The 21,730-nt window shown below is 46.2% G+C and overlaps 1 protein-coding gene across 1 annotated transcript in view; it reads right to left on the bottom strand.

The window, feature by feature from the left end:
* Nucleotides 1-206: 206 nt before the first annotated feature.
* The window catches only part of PPT1 (palmitoyl-protein thioesterase 1), a 36,945-nt gene continuing 15,421 nt past the window's right edge, over nt 207-21,730 (bottom strand). The window contains exons 5-9 of the mRNA XM_082246929.1: nt 17,754-17,856; nt 17,539-17,629; nt 9,780-9,878; nt 9,620-9,691; nt 207-532 (exon numbers count right to left, since the gene is read on the bottom strand). Of these exons, the coding sequence (XP_082103055.1) occupies nt 410-532; nt 9,620-9,691; nt 9,780-9,878; nt 17,539-17,629; nt 17,754-17,856 (488 nt within the window). The 3' untranslated portion in view covers nt 207-409. The remainder of the gene's footprint in view (nt 533-9,619; nt 9,692-9,779; nt 9,879-17,538; nt 17,630-17,753; nt 17,857-21,730) is intronic.

The following is a 21,730-nucleotide window of genomic DNA, read 5'->3' as shown; positions in this document are numbered from 1 at the left end:
TCTATTCCATATACCAGTGATTTTTTGCTAGTAGAAGGAAAAAAAACTAGAAAAATATTGTTTTAAATACAGATATCTGTTGTGTGGTGCTATAAAAAAAGATCCCTGCAATATCAGACAAGAAGCAATAAAGTGGAATTCACATATACACAAAGTGAAGACATCCATGTTGAGGGCCACAGTAATGTTCTCAAGAATAGTTAATTTACTGGCACCCTAGTGAAAATGTATAAAGAATGCAGTAAATGCATGCTTCCACTTTGTAATGTGTTTGTGCATGGTTATTGCTGCTAGTCCAAATGGTAAAAGAATCAAGCTATAATGCATGTTATTCCAGTGCAATTTGTCAGACATGCCTGTTTTTAAGAAAAGAGCTACAGCAAATAAAAAAAAAAAAAAAAAACACGTATTAGTGAAGGAAGGGCACAATTTTCTCATTGAACCATTCCACAGAAAACTGGAGATGATCACCGTCTGCAGCCAAGAACACTAGCTTTCCAGCTTTATCCATCTCTCTCAAACCCAAGCGATCCTACAAATATATAAACAATATAAAACAAACAAGTTATATTAATATTATTAATAAAAAAAAAAAAACACACACACACAACCTAGGCTACGCGACATGGTGGGAGCACACAACGATAATGATAAGACCTAGTCTACATAGGCTTCATCTTGTAAAAGAGCAGTGGGTATAGCAAGCTTTGTTGAAGGTTTTAAAAATATCATTCTGCTCCTATTTAAACGCAGGTCTTACTGGGAGAGCTGTTACTTTAACCACTTGCCTACAGGGCACTTTTACCCCCTTCCTCCCCAGGACAATTTTCAGCTTTCAGCACTCTCACGCTTTGAATGACAATTGCGCGGTCATGCTACACTGTACACATATGAAATTTTTATCATTTTTTTCACATAAATAGAGCTTTCTTTTGGTGGTATTTAATAACCTCTGGGTTTTTTATTTCTTACAAAAAAAAAAAAAAAAAAAGACAGAAAATTTTGAAAAAAAAAAGTTTTTCTTATTTTCATATACTGTGTCCCCTTACCGCTGATCAGCTCTCCTCTTCCTCACACTGCAGTCTCTGTGTGAGGAAGGAGAGCTGGCGATGAGAGATGATCTCATATGTTTACATTTGAGATCATCTCTCATTGCACTGTCCTTTCACATGGTAAATGGCCGCTGTGATTGGCCATTCACCACGATCTGTGATTGGCTATGTGCAAGGGACACGGCCGACACAGATTTTCCCCGATGTGCGCTCGCGGGAGCCTGTTACTGGAAGGCCGTATAAAGACGGCCTCCCGGAAATTAGAGCCTGCGCAGTAGCCGTCTTTCGGCTATAGCGCGGGTGAAAGGTGGTTAAACAAGCTACTACCAGGACTCAGCACTACTGGAAGCTTGTTGAAAGCCCATTGAAGCCTGCTAGCAGCTTGCTTAACCCTTTTGCTGCTAGGTCATTTTTTTTGCACACACATACTAAATTGTACAATTTGTACATGAAAACACACTTAAAACCTCAAAACATAAAATACATTTTTTTGAAAGCAAAGACCCCGTAGAATAAATAGGTGGTCCTATTTTCTTATGTCACATATTTGCGCTACTGTTCATTAAAATGGGATTTTCTCTATCGTTCCATCTACAGACGCAGCTCTCCTTAATCATAGATTCATAGGGTTATGCTCCTCCTTCTAGGGATAGTCACTAGGCGGAAAGAAAAACAAACAAACTTGTCCACGCCTATGGGAGCTATCCCAGCAGGCATTACACCTCAGGCTCTGTTTTGTTCTGCCTAGTGTTCAGGGATAGGACCTACCTCCCTGCTGGGACTTCGGTCTTAGCTGTATCAGGGAGAATTTGTGATTTTTTTTTTTTTTTAACTAGTTAGTTCCAGAGGATCAAGATCCAAAAGGAACTACAAGCAACAGCTGGCTGGTATTCACGCTGGATAATCTAGATCCTTAAGGTCTCCCAGTCTGGCCTACGAGCGTGAGCAGGTTATAGTCTAGAACTAGGCCTCATCACGACAGTCCCCCGACAGATGGGGACGAGCCTGCGAGTGGAACATCTCACCGGGACGCAAACGACCTGGAACGTCCTGAGTCGCAGCTTCCTTTTAGCTAACAGCACCCCCATTCCGGGTGGGATGTGATCTATTTTTCGGAATGACGCCCACCTGGTACCGTGGTATGGTGAGTAAGCTGTCCCCCCAATGCCTTTGGAGGTCGCGGGGTGGGCGTGGGGCCATCCCTGGAATAGTTGGGCCCTAGGGGCTCCCTCGTTCCCTGGCACCCCGAAGGACAGTCTGGGTACCCCTTACTTCTCCCTCCCCCAGTATGTTTTCACCGTAGGGGGCGGTAAAAAGGCAGTTTCGGCGCTTTGAGAGGGATGAATCGTCCTGGGTGGGTCCATAAATGGGGGCCGCCATTTTGTCCTGGTTCATATCTCTGTGTTGCCATTAGGTATGTATGGGCAGCCAATTTCTTGGATTCCCCATTGCAACCTGTGTTGCGGCCATTTTCTTGTGGTCCAGGGACGGGCCTAGCATGCAGCACGTTTTTTTCAGATCTTCTTCCTCTTCCTGCACTTTCTGTGTCACTTTTCTTCCTCTTCTTGCACTTTCTGTGTCACTTTCCTTTTGACTCTGATCGAGACTGGTAATGTTCTGGGGGTCTCCTGTAGGCTTCTCCTGCTCTGCTATATCCGTTTATTGATCAGGGTTTAGGAGTCCAAAGCTATAATGGGGGGCATGTTTTTCACAGTCTTAAAAGAGACATTGCTTTTTGCAAATGGAATCCTAGGATAAAATCTCTCCTGCAGACCCCCTGGATCACAGTTGCAGCTGGAGATTGCAGTTTTTCCTCAAAGCCGGATGTCAAAAGTGGAGTCTGTTTGTTCTGGTGCTGTTAGCCGCAAAACGCCCCCCCCCCCGTCCTCACCTCCATCTGCAGGATCTTCGGATTCTGACACAGATATGGTTACCACAAATGCAGAACACCCTGAGGGGTCGGTGTCTTTGCTTTCTGACGGTGAAGAGGACCTGTCCTCAGCTGTCGTGCAGGAATGCGCTTTGGTGGAAAATGTGATAGTTTCTGTAAGGGAAACTCTAAAAATGGCCGATGAACCCACGGTGTCAGGTACGCAGGTGTCTTTTGGCTCCCGCAAATATCGCTAATTAGAAAAAGTTTTCCCTTGTTCTGACTTGTTTCACTCTATTATGGATGAACAATGGCGACGCATCAACCATTCGAAGTGGTTCCGTTTGCTCAGTTCCATACAAGACCTTTGCAGCGGGAGATTCTGGAAAAGTGGAACAAGGATCCAAAGTCCTTGGATTCTGTGATTCAGTTTAGCCACAACACAAAATCTACTCTGTTGTGGTGGATTCAGTCTCCTGCACTGTGCCAGGGCAGGTCCTTCCTACCGTTGTTTTGGACAGTGATAACCACGGATGCCAGCCTGTCGGGCTGGGGCGGGGTGCTGGGGAAGTTCTGTGCCCAGGGTACCTGGATGGTGGAAAAGTCAACTTCCGATCAATGTTTTGGAACTCAGATCGATCAAACTTTGTCTAAATCATTGGACATCTCATCTACACAATTGTCCTGTTCAATCAGACAACGCCACGGCGGTGGCCTACATCAATCACCAGGGGGGCACCAGGATTGTCCTGGCGGCCAAGGAGGTGGCCGGGATTCTGACTTGGGCAGAAAGCCTTGTTCCAGCCCTCTCTGCGGTACACATTCCAGGTGTGGAGAACTGGCAGGCGGATTACCTGAGTCATCAGGTGTTGGACCAAGGGCAGTGGTCCCTACACCAGGAGGTGTTTCACCTGCTGTGTGTTCGGTGGGGGATATTTGCCTCTCGCCTCAACAAGAAGGTGCAGAGACTCGTTGCCAAGTCTCGAGATCCTCTGGCCGACACCAAAGACACACTTGAAGGCTCCTTGGGATCGATATCGGCTGATTTAGGCCTTTCCCCCGTTGAAACTTCTGCCGCGCCTTCTGCGCAGGATAGAGGTGGAAAACATTCCGGTCGTTCTGGTGGCTTCAGACTGTCCTCGCCAGTCTTGGTACGCAGACCTGATAAGGCTGGTCACCGATACCCCTTGGAGACTTCCTCTCTGTTGTCTCAAGGTCCGATCTTCCATCCTGCTTTACAGTCGCTGGCTTTAATGGTATGGCCTTTGAAAGTCAGGTGTTGAGAGATAGGAGCCTTTCCGACTCCATAATTCCCACTCATCTGAAGGCTAGGAAGTCAACTTCCAGGAAACTAACATTGCACGGAGAAATCGTACATTTCATGGTGCGAATCGCTGAAGGTGCACCCTCGCTTGTTTTCTATTGCCAGGGTGTTGGCCTTTCTACAGAAAGAAGTTGAACAGTGGTTGGCTTTGGGTATTATCAAAAGTTAAGTTTTGGCTATGGCTATTTTTAACACCCGTTAGCCACGAATGGCCTCATCCGGACGTTTATCCAGTGTGTGCGTCATTTGGCGCCTCCACTGCGATCCCCGCTACCGCCTTGGGATCTCAATCTGGTGCTGTCTGTTCTTCAAAAGCCTCTTTTTGAGAAAATTCGGGAGATTTCGCCGCTTTTGTCTCAGAAGGTTGCCTTCTTGGTGGCGATCACTGCTGCCCACAGAGTATCTGAATTAGGTGCGTTGTCTTGCCGCTATCTGTTGGTATACAGAGATAAGGTGGTTCTTTGACCTCATCAAATGTTTCCTACCTAAGGTGGTTTCGGATTTCCATTTAAATGAAGACATTGTACTGCCTTCCCTTTGTCCTAAACCTCAGCATCCCAATGAGTATGCCTTACACTCTTTGGATGTGGTTCGGACGATCAGGGTTTATTTAGAAACCACTGACTCTTTCAGAAAATCGGACGCCCTTTTTGTCCTTACGGATGGACCTCGTAAGGGACTGGCTGCATCTGCTGCGGTCATTTCCAGATGGATCAGACAGACGGTGGTTCAGGCCTATTCACTGAAGGGTTAGGTTCCTCTTTTCCCAGTGAAGGCGTATTCTACTAGAGCGCTGAGTGCCTCTTGGGCTTTTTGCCATCAGGCATCAGTGCTACAAGTTTACAAGGCGGCGACTTTGTTGTCTGCACTGGCATCAGCGGATGCTTCTTTTGGTCGCAAGGTTTTGCAGTCTTCAGTTTAAGAGAGAGAACTCTTGTTTTCTCTTTGAGGGTTCCTTTTTTTCCCCGGAGGAGCTCCAGTTGTTCCTGGTTGAGCTCTGTTTTACCTGGTTGGCTACGTTTGGCCATTGGGGCATTCAGGTTTTTTGTTTCCTGGCTTGTTCCCACCCCTCAGGTTTTGACTGCTTTGGGACATCCCTTTTTAGTCTATGATTAAGGAGAGCTGCGTCTGTCGAACGATAGAGAAAACTGGATTTTTGTAAGAACTTACTGTAAAATCCTTTTCTCTGAAGTTCATAGACAGACGCAGCACCCGCCCTCTACTTTGAGTTATGGTTTTTTTTTCTGAAACTGCTTGCAACACAACTGAGTATAGCAGAGCCTGAGGGGTAATGCCTGCTGGGACAGCCCAATAGGAGTGGACAAGTTTTTTCCCCACCTAGTGACTATCCCTAGAAGGAGGAGCATAACCCTATGAGTCTATGATTAAAGAGTGCTGCGTCTGTCAATGAACTTCAGAGAAAAGGATTTTATGGTAAGTTCTTACAAAAATCCAGTTTTTTTTTTTTTTTGTACTCACCATTAAATCACACAAATCTTTATCTGCATTTATTGAACGACACTACCCGGTACTTTAAATTTTGACCACATGGTTATAGCACCACCTCATGGTGAATACTAGGCACAAAAATAACCCCCCCCCCCATCTGCTCTGTTTGTTACAATGCAGTAGAAGTGGTGGTAAAATCAGTGTAGCTCTAGCAAAGATTATACAGACATTGTACAATGGGAGTGTATTGTGTCTGCACAGCTTCCCAAAACACTTGTAATTCTGTTCTCAACTGTGTAATTTTGTAAATGCTTTGTCTGGAGTTTGTAAAACAACATAACACAGCACTGAACATTGCATAATAAAAAGTTGCCTATTACATATAGTGTGGATAACTACAATAACTAGCCTTATGCAATATTGGGAATCTTTCCAAGGCTCGCAGTGCAAAGTCATTTGGCAAGGAAACAATAGAGTTCAACCCAACTCTTAGACGGGCAGGAAGATTTAAATTCCCAGCGGTGTTAACATGTATTTGCTATTGGTGAAAAAAAACAGCCACTGTACTGAAGGCAGAAGAAACCTCATATTTCCTCAACACCATCACATTTTAAAGGTCACACATATTTCAGAATATCTAACACAAGAGCAAGTTGCTTTGTATATTGCATTGTTCTAAAGGATCCAGCAGAAGCCATGATGTACAAGCAGATTTTGACAGCCTCCTTTATTCACTTGACCTCCGGAAGATTTAGCCCCTTCATGACCAGGCCATTTTTTGCTACGAGTAGGACACTAGGCAGAAAAAAAAAAAGGACTTGGCTATGCCTATGGGCAGTCCTATGTGGCATACATCCCACTCTCTGCTATAGGCCTTTGGTTTAGTAGCAAGCAATGTCAGACGTATCAAAACTCCATAGAGAGGTGGGTGCTGTGTCCATCAATGAACTCTTTCGCTCATTGACGGACACAGCTCTTCATACTCAGAACCATAGGGATGTCCACAAGCAGTACCAAACATGAGGAGCGAGACAGCAGAAAAATCCCAAGGCTAAACACAAGAGCCAACCAGGTAACAGAAGCTCAACAAAAAAACAACTGGAGCCTAACCTGAATACACCCCCAAAGAGGGAACAGACCCTCTAAACAGCAGCCTACAAAACCATGTGGCAAAAGGAAGCAATCGCAGATGCCAACACATTCACCTTGTAGAATTTATTGAAAGTGTGCACCGATGACCAGGTGGCCACCTTGCAAACCTGTGCCACTGACACCCAATGATGGGAGGCCCAATAATCACTAAGCGCCCGAGTAGAGTGCACTGTTACAGAGAAAGGAGGAACCTGACCCTTAAGCCCCGTACACACGTAGCGATTGTCGGCCGCAAATATTAGGCCGCCGAACGATCGGCCAATTGTAGGCTTGTTAGTATGAAGCTTCCGACAGCCGACAGCGCATTTTCGGCCGAACAGAATCTGTCGTGCAGGCATTAAAATTTTTGTAGGCCAACACCAGAACGGCCGATTGTTCGCCAGTCAGTACAGATTTCGGCCGACAGACAGCAGATTTGCAAGACTGGGCATGCTCAGAAAAGAAAAAAGACAAGGAAAGTTAACCATCACATGACATCACTTCTGCAGTTGGCTGTTGTTGGCCGACAAAATTCGTGTGCAGTCTTTTGCAGTTTTCAACAGACACGACAGCCCTGGACAAAAGACGGCCGATCGTTCAGCCGACGATCGGTACGTGTGTACGGGGCTTTAATAGAATAGGCCTGAGTCACCGTCTGTCTAATCCATCTGGAAAAGGTCGCAGAAGAAGCGGACAACCCTATTCTTGGCCCATCCGTGATCACAAACAGTGAGTCTGATCTCGGAAAAAACTCTGTAGCTGCCACCTGTATCACCACAGGGGCACCCAAAAGCAGAGCACCCCCCAACCTGCAGCAGAGAGAGGGATGGATCTCACCAGGCTCACCACCCCACCAGAGTAGCAACGGTCTCCACAAGAGATAGCTAAGTATCCACGTGCAGCATCCATGGGAAAAGTTAACATCGGGGGAAAAGGAGGAGCTCCCACAGCTAAAAATCGGCACCCAGAGGCTCCACTGTGATGGCTGCCACTGATGCACGCCGGACCAACCAAATATGGCCGCCGGACCACACAAACATTGCTGCCAGCATAGAGAATCACACAGGCCCCAATACATTGGTGCGGACTACGGCAAAATGGCAGTCATGTGCGGCGCCCGCGAGGCTCCCAGGGACCTAGGAGGGATCTCTGGAGCCCAGGCCACATCCACAATGAAAGGGGAGATCCGGGCACAGGACCACAAACAACAGTCAGTGCCCAACCTAGCCGGGAAGTCCAACCTGCCGGCGGTATGCCCACCAGTACAGTGCAGCACACCAGCCTCATCCACCTGCCAACCCACCATGCTACCCCAGAGGGGGGGGTGGGGGTGTACAAAGATGACCCAAAGGAACCAGCAAACAAAAGGGGGGTCTGGGGGAAGGAGGGAAACCCGCAGGTCCGACTGTCCCAGGGGGGTGCCAACGTCTACTCCAAATCAGATCCAGGGGGAGGACCATTGTACTGACCATACCAGGATCCGGGCAGGCAGAACTCCAGACAGAACCTCCTCACCATCGAAATGGACGGCTGTTGGGCAGGAGGAATGCTGCGGCTCAGGCCAAGACCGATCATATGCAACCTCGCAAGGCGTTTAACTTGCAGGCCAGCCCCTGTCCAGTGGGGCTATGTTGCGGCCGACCTAACGTGGAGCTCTGATCTGCGCGCGCTTATTGGCCAGACTGGGGGGACCACTGGCTCTAGCTATCAAGCCCAATGCCCAGCCCGGCAGTTGATTGTAGATCTCACAGGAAAAAATGCCATTAAAAAAGGAAAACATTGCCAGGACCAAAGATTCTGGCAGGGAACTAGGTCCTTACTTATGACTAGGCAAAAAAAAAAAACTGAAGGCCTATAGCAGAGGGGGGGGGGGGGGATGTACAGCAGCTAGGACTGCCAATAGGCGTAGCAAAGTCTTTTTTCTGCCTAGTGTCCTACTCCTGTGGGGGCAATATAACCCTATGGTTCTGAATATGGAGCTCTGTGTCCATCAATGAACGAAAGAGAAATATTCACTGTGCTAATAACACTGGCTGGGAAGGGGTTAACAGGGGTGAATCAAAGGATTAACTGTGTGCCTAGCAAGTGTTTTTCTAAACTGTGAGAGGTGCTTTTACTAGGGGAAGACATGGACCCTAGTTCCTGCTTTGCAGAGACACAGGATCCATGCCTTACCTCCTGTCAGAACAGCAATCTGCTTTGTTTACATAGGCCAGTGAGTCCACAGTACCCGCCAATCGGCTCCACCTCAGTGTAATCACAGTGGGAGCAGGCCGGTGGCGGCACGCATTTGCGCCCACTACCTGGAAGTGCGGGATCATATATATACACACACACGTGATCCTGCACACAGCTGCCACCCTGTAGCAGTAAAACTGCTATAGGGCGGTCGCAAAGTGGTTGAAAAGGGGCAGACCACTTGCAGGACATTTTACTTGATTCAGCTTCACACCTTTGGGCTTGCGATAAACACACTCATTACAGCACATCACAAAAAACTAACACACTAAACTGCGTTGTGGGAAAAACATTGCAGGTGCATTTTCTAATCTATTGTGATCTGCTGGAAGTCCAGTTAAATTAATGGTGCAACGTACAATAACACATCACACCTGATTGCACAGATGTGAATGGGCCCTAATGAACTGTCAACAAGCCTAACATATGAGAACATGACATCCCACATGAAGCAAAATACAAGAAGGAAACAAAAAAAAAAAAAAAAAAAAAAAGGAAGAAGGTTGCTCTTCATAAAATCGCATATGTAGGTTCATGCTTTAAAAAAGCTGTTACCTCAGAATACAAGGAGCTTTCCTGCAATGTGATGGTCTCTTTGTCTTGTCCAGGTTTGTAGAATCCAAACCACTAAAGAAATTATTACAAAGAAAAAAATATGGTTAGCAATATGACTGGAAATGGAATACATTAGCTAAGAAGATAAGATCTTTCTAACCTCTGAGACAGAAGGCTCCACCATGGAATCTCTGAGGAATTTCACCATGACAAACTTATTCAGAGCTTGAAGATTGCGCTTGTAACTTTCATTTATACCCTAAAACAAACACGGTAAAGCTGATGAGGCAAGAATAGTCACCAGAAAAATAGAAGTAACATAATTAACAAGTTTATTTCATTAAAATGGGAAAGGTTAAAACCTCCAAGTTATTTCACGTTTTTCTGTGTTTTCTTATCCCAGTAACACTAGTTTCTTTATTTCTTGTTTTGATATTACATGTATTAAAGCAAGAGGAATTCACCTATTCACAGACATCAACTTTCAAAGAAATAAGATCAGAGGCACCAAAGACGTTTTCTCTCTTTACAGCAGTTTCATATAACAAGACGAAAACTTCTGACCAATGCCCATTTGAAGTGCATTTTCTAGGTGTACCAATCTGTTCCTGATCAGCAAGTGCATATTTAACTCTCAATAGTAAAATCCCTTTAAAAGTATATCTAAAGCCAAAGTAGGATTATTTTGTACTCACCGTAATATCCTTTTCTTGCAGTCTATTGAGCGATACAGGAAGTCTTTCGGGTTATACTTCTGCCCATGGGAGGAATGAACACTGGTAAGCAATAAAACTGTAGGCCAGCCAAGGGTAACCCTTCTTACTACCAGCATGCCTCAGTTTTGTAGCAAAGCTGCACTAAGCCTCCATTCACACAAATGTGTTTTCCAATGCTTTTTGCGGAATTGCATTACGGAACACTCCCGACCCAGGCTGTGCAATTCTATAGACACACACAGCGTAGCTTGGCCATGACCACCGCACCGCAACCTCCCTGCATATAAAAAGGGTTGCTTCACCCTGCACAGGCTGCATAGAAGGGTTAGCGTGCACTGCACAAGCTGCATATAGGTGTTGCAAAGCACTGCACAGATTGCATATTGGGGTTGTCCCACACTGCATGGGATTGATTATAATGGTTGCCGTGCACTGCACAAGCTGTATATAGGGGTTGCCCCTTAGATTTTGGGCCCCTCTCTGTGCCATGGCTGTGAAAAAGTCTCACATGTGGTATCCCCATATGAAGAAGGAGTAGCAGAATGTGTTTTGGGGTGTAATTCTAAGAATGTTTATGATGTAGGTTAAAAATATCTCATTAAATTGACAGTCTTGTGTAAAAAAAAAAAAAATTACATTTTCATTTCTGCATTTTCCAAAAACATGTGACAAAAAGTGACATTTTTAAAAGGCTCAATGTGCCTCTTAAAAAATACATTGGAGTTTCTGCTTTTCAAAAATGGGTCATTTCGTGGGTGTTTCCATTGTGCTGGTGTTCAAGGGCCTCCAAAAATGTGATAGGTAGTCAGGAAGTTAGATGTGTAATTTATACTCCTCAAAAACCCAAAGATGCTCCTTGGATTTTGGGCCCATCAATGCATCTAGGCTGCTAAAAAGTCTCATACATGTGGTATGCCTATACTCGAGAGGCATAGCAGAATTCAAATTTCTTCATTTTCCAGAATATTGTGACAAAAAGTTACAACTTCAAAAAAATTCACCATGCCTTTTACTAAATACCTTGGACTGTATTTTCCAAAAATGAGTCATTTTGGGGGTATTTGTACTGTCCTTGCATTTTAAGGCTTTAAGAAATGAGAAGGGCAGTCAGTAAATCAAGATTAATCAATTTTCAAAAAGAATGAATTAAATCCATTTTGGAATAAAGCTGTAACATAACCTAGTGGTGATTAAAAAAAAAAAAAAAAAAAAATCACCAAAAGAAACCCATCTGTCTCAAAAAAAAATGATAAAAGTTGGGTACAGTGTTGCATGACTAAGTAATTGTCATTCAGAGCTGTGAGTCCTGAAAAGGTAAAACTGGCCTGGGCAGGAAGGAGATGAAAGTGTCCAGTATTGAGGTAAATGTAGAGAATGCATTGAGGTAAAACAAATCTTTTTCCTTTAGAACCACTTGAAGCAGTTACAGCAAAAAAAAGTGTTTCCCTTTGAGAATAAGGGTTCTAGATAAATTATTAAAAGCTGACCATTGTAAGTACTCCTGTCAGTGTTAGTTTGCCTTGACACTCTTAACTGCCACTGTTGCTGGACTGCTTTGGCTCTTAATGAACGTTGAGAAATTAAAAATACCTACAGGCATGATCAAAAAGTGAAAATAGAATAATAAAAAATAAATAAATAATAGCAGAATCCTCCTGCAGCCGCCACATCAAAGAAAAGCGGTAATACATTCCTTTTTTGGGGGGAAAAGGAGGGTATGCATGTCTTAAGGCCCCCTTTTCCTTATGGGATCGTGGCAGTTAAACAGTCAAGCCTTCCCCGTTGTTTAACTAAACCAACAGTGGAGTTGTGGATAGGCTAGTAAAGGTCAGCTGACATGGAAAACTCTGGAAGGTCAGGATTTCTAACAGGATAGGTCAATTGAGTTCAGATGACTATGGAATTTTCTGGAATATCCTAGGGGTCCCTATAAAATAGGATCAGCTTGTCAGGTACTAGGCCAGTCATCTGAAGAGGATCGTCAGCAGCACTTCCGAAATGACTCGGTAGACGCCAAATACACCCTGATCGCACGAACAACATCCAGGGTATGCAGAGCAAATTCCTTAGGAGGTTTAGGCTTAGAGCACAGGGAAGGTAACACAATGTCCTCATTCAGGTGAAAACTGGAAACCACCTTCGGCAGGAAAGACGGATCCGGCCGAAGGACTACCTTGTCCTTGTGAACCACCAGATAGGGAGAACCACAGGACAGCGCCGCCAGTTCCGACACCCTGCACGCAGAAGTGATAGCCACCAAGAAGGCCACCTTCTGAGACAAGGTAAGCAGGGGGACCTCCCGAATATTCTCAAAGGGAGGCCTTTGGAGAACCGACAGCACCAAATTAAGATCCCATGGAGGTAGCAGAGGTCGCAGCGGAGGTACCAAGTGTCGCACCCCCTGGATGAAACTACGCACCAGGGAATGGGTGGCCAATGGCCTCTGGAAAAAAATAGCCAAGGCCGAGACCTGACCCTTGAAAGTACTCAAGGCCAACTTTTGATCAACTCCCCGTTGAAGGAAAGCCAAGATCCGAGCCACCGAATAGGAGCGAGAGTGGGTCCCAAGGGACTCACACCATGCAATGTACGACTTCCACGTACGATGATAAATTTTCCTGGAAGTCCCCTTCCTCGCTTCTAGCAGAGTGGGAATCACTGAAGCAGATAAACCCCTGTCCTTCAGCACCTGGCTTTCAACAGCCAAGCCGACAAAGCCAGCGACTGTAAAGCAGGATGGAATATTGGCCCCCTAAGACAGCAGATCCTCCCTAAGAGGAAGTCTCCACGGGGCGTCTGCGACAAGCCTGACCAGGTCGGCGTACCAAGCGCGACGAGGCCAGTCCGGAGCCGCAAGAATGACCGGAATCCCTTCCGCCTCTATCCTGCGAAGAAGTCTTGGCAGCAACTTGAAAGGTGGAAAGGCATATATCAGCCGGTACTGGCCCCCCAGGGGGCAGCCAGCGCGTCTGTGGCGTCTGCCGGAGGGTCTCGGGAGTGGGCCATAAACCTCTGTGATTTGAGACGCCAACAGATCCATGTCCGGAGTGCCCCAGCGAAGGCACAACTGTTGAAAAACCTCCGGATGCAGGGACCACTCCCCTGCATCCAGGGCTTGGCGGCTGAGGTAATCCGCCTGACAATTTTCCACTCCCAGAATGTGGACCGCGGAGAGAGCTGGAACATGGCGCTCCACCCAACGTAGAATGTCTGCCACTTCCAGGGCCGCAAGAACACTCTTGGTGATTGACGTAAGCCACGGCCGTGGCATAGTCCCATTGAATGCACACAGGACAACCCTCCAGACGGTCGGTCCAGTGCGTCAGGCAAAGCCGGATCGCTCTCAGCTCCAGGACATTGATCGGCAATGGAGATTCCTCCAGGGACCAGACACCCTGGGCCGAATCCTGATTGAGGACTCCCCCCACCCCCCCCCCCCCCCCCACCCAGACAGACTCGCATCCGTGGTGACAATTGTCCAGTATATAGGGAGAAAGGATTTCCCCGACTGAAGCATCGGGGACCAAAGCCACCAGACCAGGGACTCTCTGGTCCTGCGGCTTAACGGAATCTGAGAATCCAGAGAATTCGGGTGTTTGTTCCACTTGAGAAGAACTTCCTTTTGAAGAACCCTCGTGTGGAACTGAGCGAATGGAGGACATCATCAGTCCCAGTACTCTCATACAGGTCCGAAGGGACAGCCGGTCGTCGGACATCAACAAACGAACCACTGACTGGAGCTTTTGGAGTTTTTCCGGAGGAAGAAACACCCTTGCAGAGGACGAGTCCAAGGTCAGGCCCAGATAGACCAGTCTCAAGGAAGGGGTCAGAGATGACTTTTGAAGGTTCACGATCCAACCAAACTCCTCCAGAGTACTCATGGTGACCCCCAAGTTTTCCGTAAGCAAAGCGGGGGACTCCGCACGGAGAATCAGATCGTCCAAGTAACCCAGGACCGATATTCCCCGCTGTTGCAACAGCACCAAGACCGGGGCCAACACCTTTGTAAAGACCCGAGGAGCGGAGGTGAAACCAAAGGGTAACGCCACAAACTGATAGTGATCCTCTCCCATGGCAAAAAACGGAGAAACCGTTGGTGAGCAGCACAGATTGGAATGTGAAGGTAGGCATCCTTGATGTCTATCGAGACCAGGAAGTCCCCCTGATGTAGGGAGGCCACCACCGTGCAAATAGTTTCCATCTTGAACTTTTGAGCACGCACGAACACATTCAGTGCCTTTAGGTCCAGGATCGGCCGCACCTTGCCCTCCTTCTTGGGAACTGTAAACAGGTTGGAATAAAACCCGTGAAAGCGTTCCGCATGCGTAACAGACACTATCACTCCTTGCTGTAGCAAGTCCTGCACTGCCCCATAGAGCGTTCGCAAGCGATCCGGGGATAAGCGGACATTGGAAGGGAAAAACCTGACCGGTGGAACCGATCAAAACTCGATCTTGTATCCGGACCGGACCCATTTGTCTGGGTTCTGGATCAGCCACAAGTCGGAGAACCGGCAAAGGCGTCCCCCCACCCCAGTCACGGGTGAAGACGCACCTTTAGGCCGACGGGGTCCGCAGGTCTGGCGGAACCAAACTTCTGTCTTCCAGACCAGGGACGCTTGGAACCACCCGAGGGAGCCTTGAAGGGCTTTGCCTAATCAGCTGCCCCTGAGGGATGAGAATACTTTTTGTGAGCCGAAAAGGACGGACCCCGCCTACAGCGAGAGTCCCTACCCCTGCGGGAGGAAAGGTACTCTTACCCCCCGTAACACCTTTTATAATGTTGTCCAGGGTAGCCCCAAACAGACGGTCCCCCTGAAAGGGGAGGTCCGTCAAGGCCTTCTTAGAATCCTGATCCGCAGACCAACACTTCAGGCAGAGCATACGCCTCATGACCACCGCCGAAAACGACAGATGACCCAAAAGGGACACAATGACTAGTGCAGCATCACAAGCAAACTGCAGGGCCTGCACCATCTGCTCCAACAGTTCCCGAAATTCAGGAGGGACAGGCTGGCCCTCCACGTCACGGCATAGCAGCTTCGCCCAGTCAGACTGAATAGAAGGGCCGAAGCAAAAGCAGGCCATAGTGCAGTCCCCACTATAGCGTACATAGATCTCACAGGAAAAAACGTTCCAGAGAAAAAAAAAAAAAAAAGACTAGTTAAAAAAAAAAAAAAAAATAATTACTTCTATGCGAGGACCAAAGATCACAGCAAGGAACTAGGTCCTTACTCCTGACTAGGCAGAATAAAACTGACATCCTATGCAGGAAGAGAGAGGGTATACCCCCAGGGACTGCCCATAAGCGTAGCCAGAAATTATTTCTGCCTAGTTTCCTACTCCTGTAAAAAAATTTACTTCTATGCGAGGACCAAAGATCCCAGCAAGGAACTAGGTCCTTACTCCTGACTAGGCAGAATAAAACTGACATCCTATGCAGGAAGAGAGAGGGTATACCCCCAGGGACTGCCCATAAGCGTAGCCAGAAATTATTTCTGCCTAGTTTCCTACTCCTGTAGGGGGCGGTATTACCCTACTAATATGCATCAGAGGACTGTGTCGGTCAATGAACAATAGAGAAAGTAAAGGCCCGTACACACGTACCGATTGTCGGCCATAAAGATTCGGCCGACGACCGATCGGCCGATTGTAGGCTTGTTAGTATGATGCTTCCGACAGCCGACAGTGCATTTTCGGCCGAACAGAATCTGTCGTGCAAGCATTAAAATTTTTGTTGGCCAACACCAGAACGGCCGATTGTTCCTCAGTCAGTACAGAATTCAGCCGACAGCAGATTTGCAAGACTGGGCATGCTCAGAAAAGAAAAAAGACAAGGAAAGTTAACCATCACATGACATCACTTCTGCAGTTGGCTGTTGTTGGCTGACAAAATTCGTGTGCACTCTTTTGCAGTTTTCAACAGACAGGACAGCCCTGGACAAAAGACGGCCGATCGCTGGCCGACGATCGGTACGTGTGTACGGGGCTTTACTTTTCAGCACTAACCCAGACATAAGCAAATGTGTTTCTATAGTATAGGGTATCCTATTACAGAGGCTTACTACATTATTTGTGCCCAGTTGAGACCCTTACATAAAATGGAAATCCTCAGCATGTTAAAGCTGTTGTAAAAAGATTTTTTAGAGATAATGTACTAAGGTCATTTTGTTGCTAAAAACATTTTATGAAGAAACATTAAAGTTGTGAACTGTATCGGTAAAGATGAACTGTACAAGAAAGAAACCCTGCATGATAGACTGATGGTTAAAGTGATCTTTCTTCCTTAAGGCCCCTTTCACACTTGTACAACCTGAATGTTGCGGATTTTGCCATGACTTTGAGCAATGCCTGTGTAATCTTAAGGTCTTTGGACCTCAAGTCACATCAAAGTCAGACCAAAGTAGTGCAGGAACTACTTTACAGTCGCTGCAACTTGAAGTCGCACAGATATGAACAATACTGATTGGAAATCATGGCGGTATGACTCGTCATGGGACTGTGCAGTCCCAAGTCGCAGGACAAGTCGCACAAGTGTGAAAGGGACCTAAAGGTTAAAAAGGTGGTAATGAGCAGAAAGAGATCTTTACGCCTTGAAAAGGTGTGTGAGAAATGCACCTGAACTGGTCCTTGAATGCATTTGTGAGCCATAAGTGCCCCAGATCTTATTTCTTTGAAAATTGGATTGTGTCCTAGTGCCTAACACTTACTTTGGAATGGACTGCAATAAAACCTGACAAAAGATCCAAACTTTCCCCACTTTATATAAAATAAAAAAATAAACAAGTGTTGGCTGGAGTTGGACTTTATAAAGTGCCATTTCATTTGCCACCACATCTAGCAGTGCATGTGTACAAAAGGCTGTAGAAAGTTTTTTATTGCTCTCTCTCGTGTCACAGCTCTAAAGCAAACCCTTGAAAGCAGCTGAAAAACCAACTTTACCTTGAGAAGTGGGATAAGCAAAGTTGCAGTGTGCCCGTGTACTGTACACATCTGTATGGGTACAATGACATCCTTCCTCTTTTGCCAATTGTCTGAAATTACTTTTTTTTTGGCCGACAGGATGTTATGTTATGCTATGACAGTGAGCTGTCAGCCAATAGCAAAAAAAAAAAAAGTGAATTACCAATTCCTTTATTAAGCATAAAACAAATTGTTTAACACTATAGAACAGTATGTTTGAGAATGCAGCCTTTTAACTTACCCGTTCCTGATTGATATCTGCCAGGAAAATGCTTCCATTTCTGTATTCCTCTTCATTGAGTGGATCATGCCAATACTCTGCTTGCACCAGACTAATTAAAAAAACATAAACCAGGGCACAAGATTTAATGTATGATTAAAAACCCATAGACTTTACCTTAAAATATGTAGGATGGGGTTTCTTTACTGCATCACCACACATTTGCCTATACTCACTGTTCCTGAATGGCCTTGGTGTAAGCACCAGCATTCAAAACCTTTCTGATCCAGTCACACAAATGTGAGCTTTCTCCAGGACACCGAGGGAAGCCAAAAACTCCTAAATATGAAAAAACATGGATTAATAAAACATGAATCAATTCGATATCTCCTAGCAAGGTTATTCCTTCTTCTAAACAATACAACTGCAATAACTTTATCCAGAAACTGAATGTGTTGTTAGAAAGACCTAGGAGTAGGGTTGAGCGGACACCTAGATGTCCGTGTTCGACGGGTTCGGCCGAACTTTAAAAAAAAGTCCGGGTCCGTGTCCCGGACTTTTACCGAACTTTTCCCGGACACCGAACCCCATTGAAGTCAATGGGGACCCGAACTTTAAGGCACTAAAATGGCTCTAAAACACCAAAGGAAAGGGCTAGAGTGCTGCAAATGGCAGCAAAACGTAATTAAGAGCATGGCAAGTGCTCTGCAAACAAATGTGGATAGGGAAATAACTTAAAACAACAAAAAAAAACAGAAAAATAAAACAATGTTCTTCTTCATCTCTGAAGGACGAGGCCCATATGGAGTAGGAGGGAGGTTGAGGTGGTGGTGGATGTGGCGGTGACATAGGCGTGCGCACAGGGTGTGCTGGGTGTGCCTGGGCACACCCTAATCACCTAGGGCACATAGCATTGCCAGTGAGGAGATGGGAAAGATCTCCCTGGGACCTGCTCTGCTCTATTTCTCCTTGCCTACAGGTACATGGCCCCGATACATTACTCTCCCTGCTGGCAAACACATGCATGTGTATTTCAACTTTGGGGTGCACACCTTAATGCAATAGGCTGCGCACACCTATGGGCGGTGTAGGTGGAAGCGGCGGTGGAGGAGGACCAGGGCCGGATTAACAGCATCATGGGCTTGGTGCTGAGGATTTTGAAGGGCCTTAGGGCCGTGCCTTGCCATGCACCCAGAGGAGGAAGGGTGCAGCCATGCATGCCTAATTCAACATGGGATGCTGTCTCTGAAGCCCATAAACACATCCATGCATCGCCAACTGTCCCTCCTTGTCCGGCCTTCACGCTGTGTGGGGAGGTTCTGAGGGTGCTGCCTGGGGAAGCGAGCATAGAAGCCAGACTTCTGTGTTTACAAGTGACAGAAGAGCGGTAACAGTGAATATGGCCAACCCGGGGCCTATATAAAAGGTAGGGGCCTGGAGCTGCAGCTCCAATAGCCCCTACATTAATCTGGCCCTGAGGAGGAGGACGAGGTAGCCAACACTGCTTCTTTTCACAAATTTTAAATGAGGGTACACCCCAAAAGAGTGAGAAAGAGCAAAAATGGAACAATGGGTGGGTAAGGTCGGTATCCATTGCTATTCTGCATAAGGTACGGAAAAGTCCCGTGGGATCCATGCCTGGTTCATTTTAATGAACGTGAGCTTGTCCACATTGTCTCTGGACAGGCGGCTGCGCTTGTCTGTTATAACGCCCCCAGCCGTGCTAAATACCCGTTCAGATAATACACTGGCTGCAGGGCACGCCAGCACCTCCAAGGCGTAAAGGGCAAGCTCAGGCCATGTGCCCAATTTGGAGACCCAGAAGTTGAAGGGGGTGAGGTGAAAGACGGTTGGACATTGGCTGCAGGTGCCAACTCTGACCTTTCTGCAGTAGACTGGGTGGGAGACAATGTGAAGGAACTGGAGGCACTGTCAGCAGCAAACCAATCTACTATCGCCTCAACTTGTTCTGGCCTCATCACTTCTAGGGGCGTTTGATGCCCTACCAAATACTGATGCAGGTTCTGTCGCCTACTCACACTTGAGGAAGGTGTTTCACTTGTGCGTGTAGCTGGCACAGATCGACCATGTCCTCTCCTTGCAACAGGAGCTCTACCAGCAGCACCACGACCCAGGCCACGGCCCTTATTTGACGGTCTCCTCATATTTCTGTAATTTAAGATCTTGCCCTAGAAAGGTTTTTATTGAATAGCGGAATAGAAAATATGATCCAAAAAAAGTGTATGTATATCACACGTACACAACCACACTAGGCCCCAATTACTATTGTTTGTACCCCTAAAAGGCTAGATGAGGAGTAGGGGGAGTATGGAACAGGCAGCACCCTCAAACCTTCAGAAGTATGAGATGAACCCCAACAACTTGGAAAGGTGGATCTCTCTCACACGTACCGACACAGACTATCCCGCAATTCAATTGATCCTCAAAGGTTTTTATTGAATAGCGGAATAGGAAATATGATCAAAAAAAGTGTATGTATCTCGCACGTACACAACCACACTAGGCCCCAATTACTATTGTTTGTACCCCTAAAAGGCTAGATGAGGAGTAGGGGGGGTATGGAACAGGCAGCACCCTCAAACCTTCAGAAGTATGAGATGAACCCAAACAACTTGGAAAGGTGGATCTCTCTCACACGTACCAACACAGACTATCCCCCAATTTAACTGATCCCCAAAAGGTTTTTGATTAAATAGCGGAATAGAAAATATGATCCCAAAAAAGTGTATGTATATCACACGTACACAACCACACTAGGCCCCAATTACTATTGTTTGTACCCCTAAAAGGCTAGGAGTAGGGGGAGTATGGAACAGGCAGCACCCTCAAACCTTCAGAAGTATGAGATGAACCCCAACAACTTGGAAAGGTGGATCTCTCTCACACGTACCAACACAGACTATCCCCCAATTTAACTGATCCCCAAAGGTTTTTGATTAAATAGCGGAATAGAAAATATGATCCCAAAAAAGTGTATGTATATCACACGTACACAACCACACTAGGCCCCAATTACTATTGTTTGTACCCCTAAAAGGCTAGGAGTAGGGGGAGTATGGAACAGGCAGCACCCTCAAACCTTCAGAAGTATGAGATGAACCCCAACAACTTGGAAAGGTGGATCTCTCTCACACGTACCAACACAGACTATCCCCCAATTTAACTGATCCCCAGAGGTTTTTGATTAAATAGCGGAATAGAAAATATGATCCCAAAAAAGTGTATGTATATCACACGTACACAACTACACTAGGCCCCAATTACTATTGTTTGTACCCCTAAAAGGCTAGGAGTAGGGGGAGTATGGAACAGGCAGCACCCTCAAACCTTCAGAAGTATGAGATGAACCCCAACAACTTGGAAAGGTGGATCTCTCTCACACGTACCAACACAGACTATCCCCCAATTTAACTGATCCCCAGAGGTTTTTGATTAAATAGCGGAATAGAAAATATGATCCCAAAAAAGTGTATGTATATCACACGTACACAACCACACTAGGCCCCAATTACTATTGTTTGTACCCCTAAAAGGCTAGGAGTAGGGGGAGTATGGAACAGGCAGCACCCTCAAACCTTCAGAAGTATGAGATGAACCCCAACAACTTGGAAAGGTGGATCTCTCTCACACGTACCAACACAGACTATCCCCCAATTTAACTGATCCCCAAAGGTTTTTGATTAAATAGCGGAATAGAAAATATGATCCCAAAAAAGTGTATGTATATCACACGTACACAACCACACTAGGCCCCAATTACTATTGTTTGTACCCCTAAAAGGCTAGGAGTAGGGGGAGTATGGAACAGGCAGCACCCTCAAACCTTCAGAAGTATGAGATGAACCCCAACAACTTGGAAAGGTGGATCTCTCTCACACGTACCAACACAGACTATCCCCCAATTTAACTGATCCCCAAAGGTTTTTGATTAAATAGCGGAATAGAAAATATGATCCCAAAAAAGTGTATGTATATCACACGTACACAACCACACTAGGCCCCAATTACTATTGTTTGTACCCCTAAAAGGCTAGGAGTAGGGGGAGTATGGAACAGGCAGCACCCTCAAACCTTCAGAAGTATGAGATGAACCCCAACAACTTGGAAAGGTGGATCTCTCTCACACGTACCAACACAGACTATCCCCCAATTTAACTGATCCCCAGAGGTTTTGGATTAAATAGCGGAATAG

Source organism: Pelophylax lessonae (assembly GCF_965119305.1).
Source record: "Pelophylax lessonae genome assembly, chromosome: 2".
Lineage (NCBI taxonomy): Eukaryota > Metazoa > Chordata > Amphibia > Anura > Ranidae > Pelophylax > Pelophylax lessonae.
Note: the sequence above shows the minus strand (reverse complement) of the source record. Positions and strands in the feature narration are given on the sequence as shown.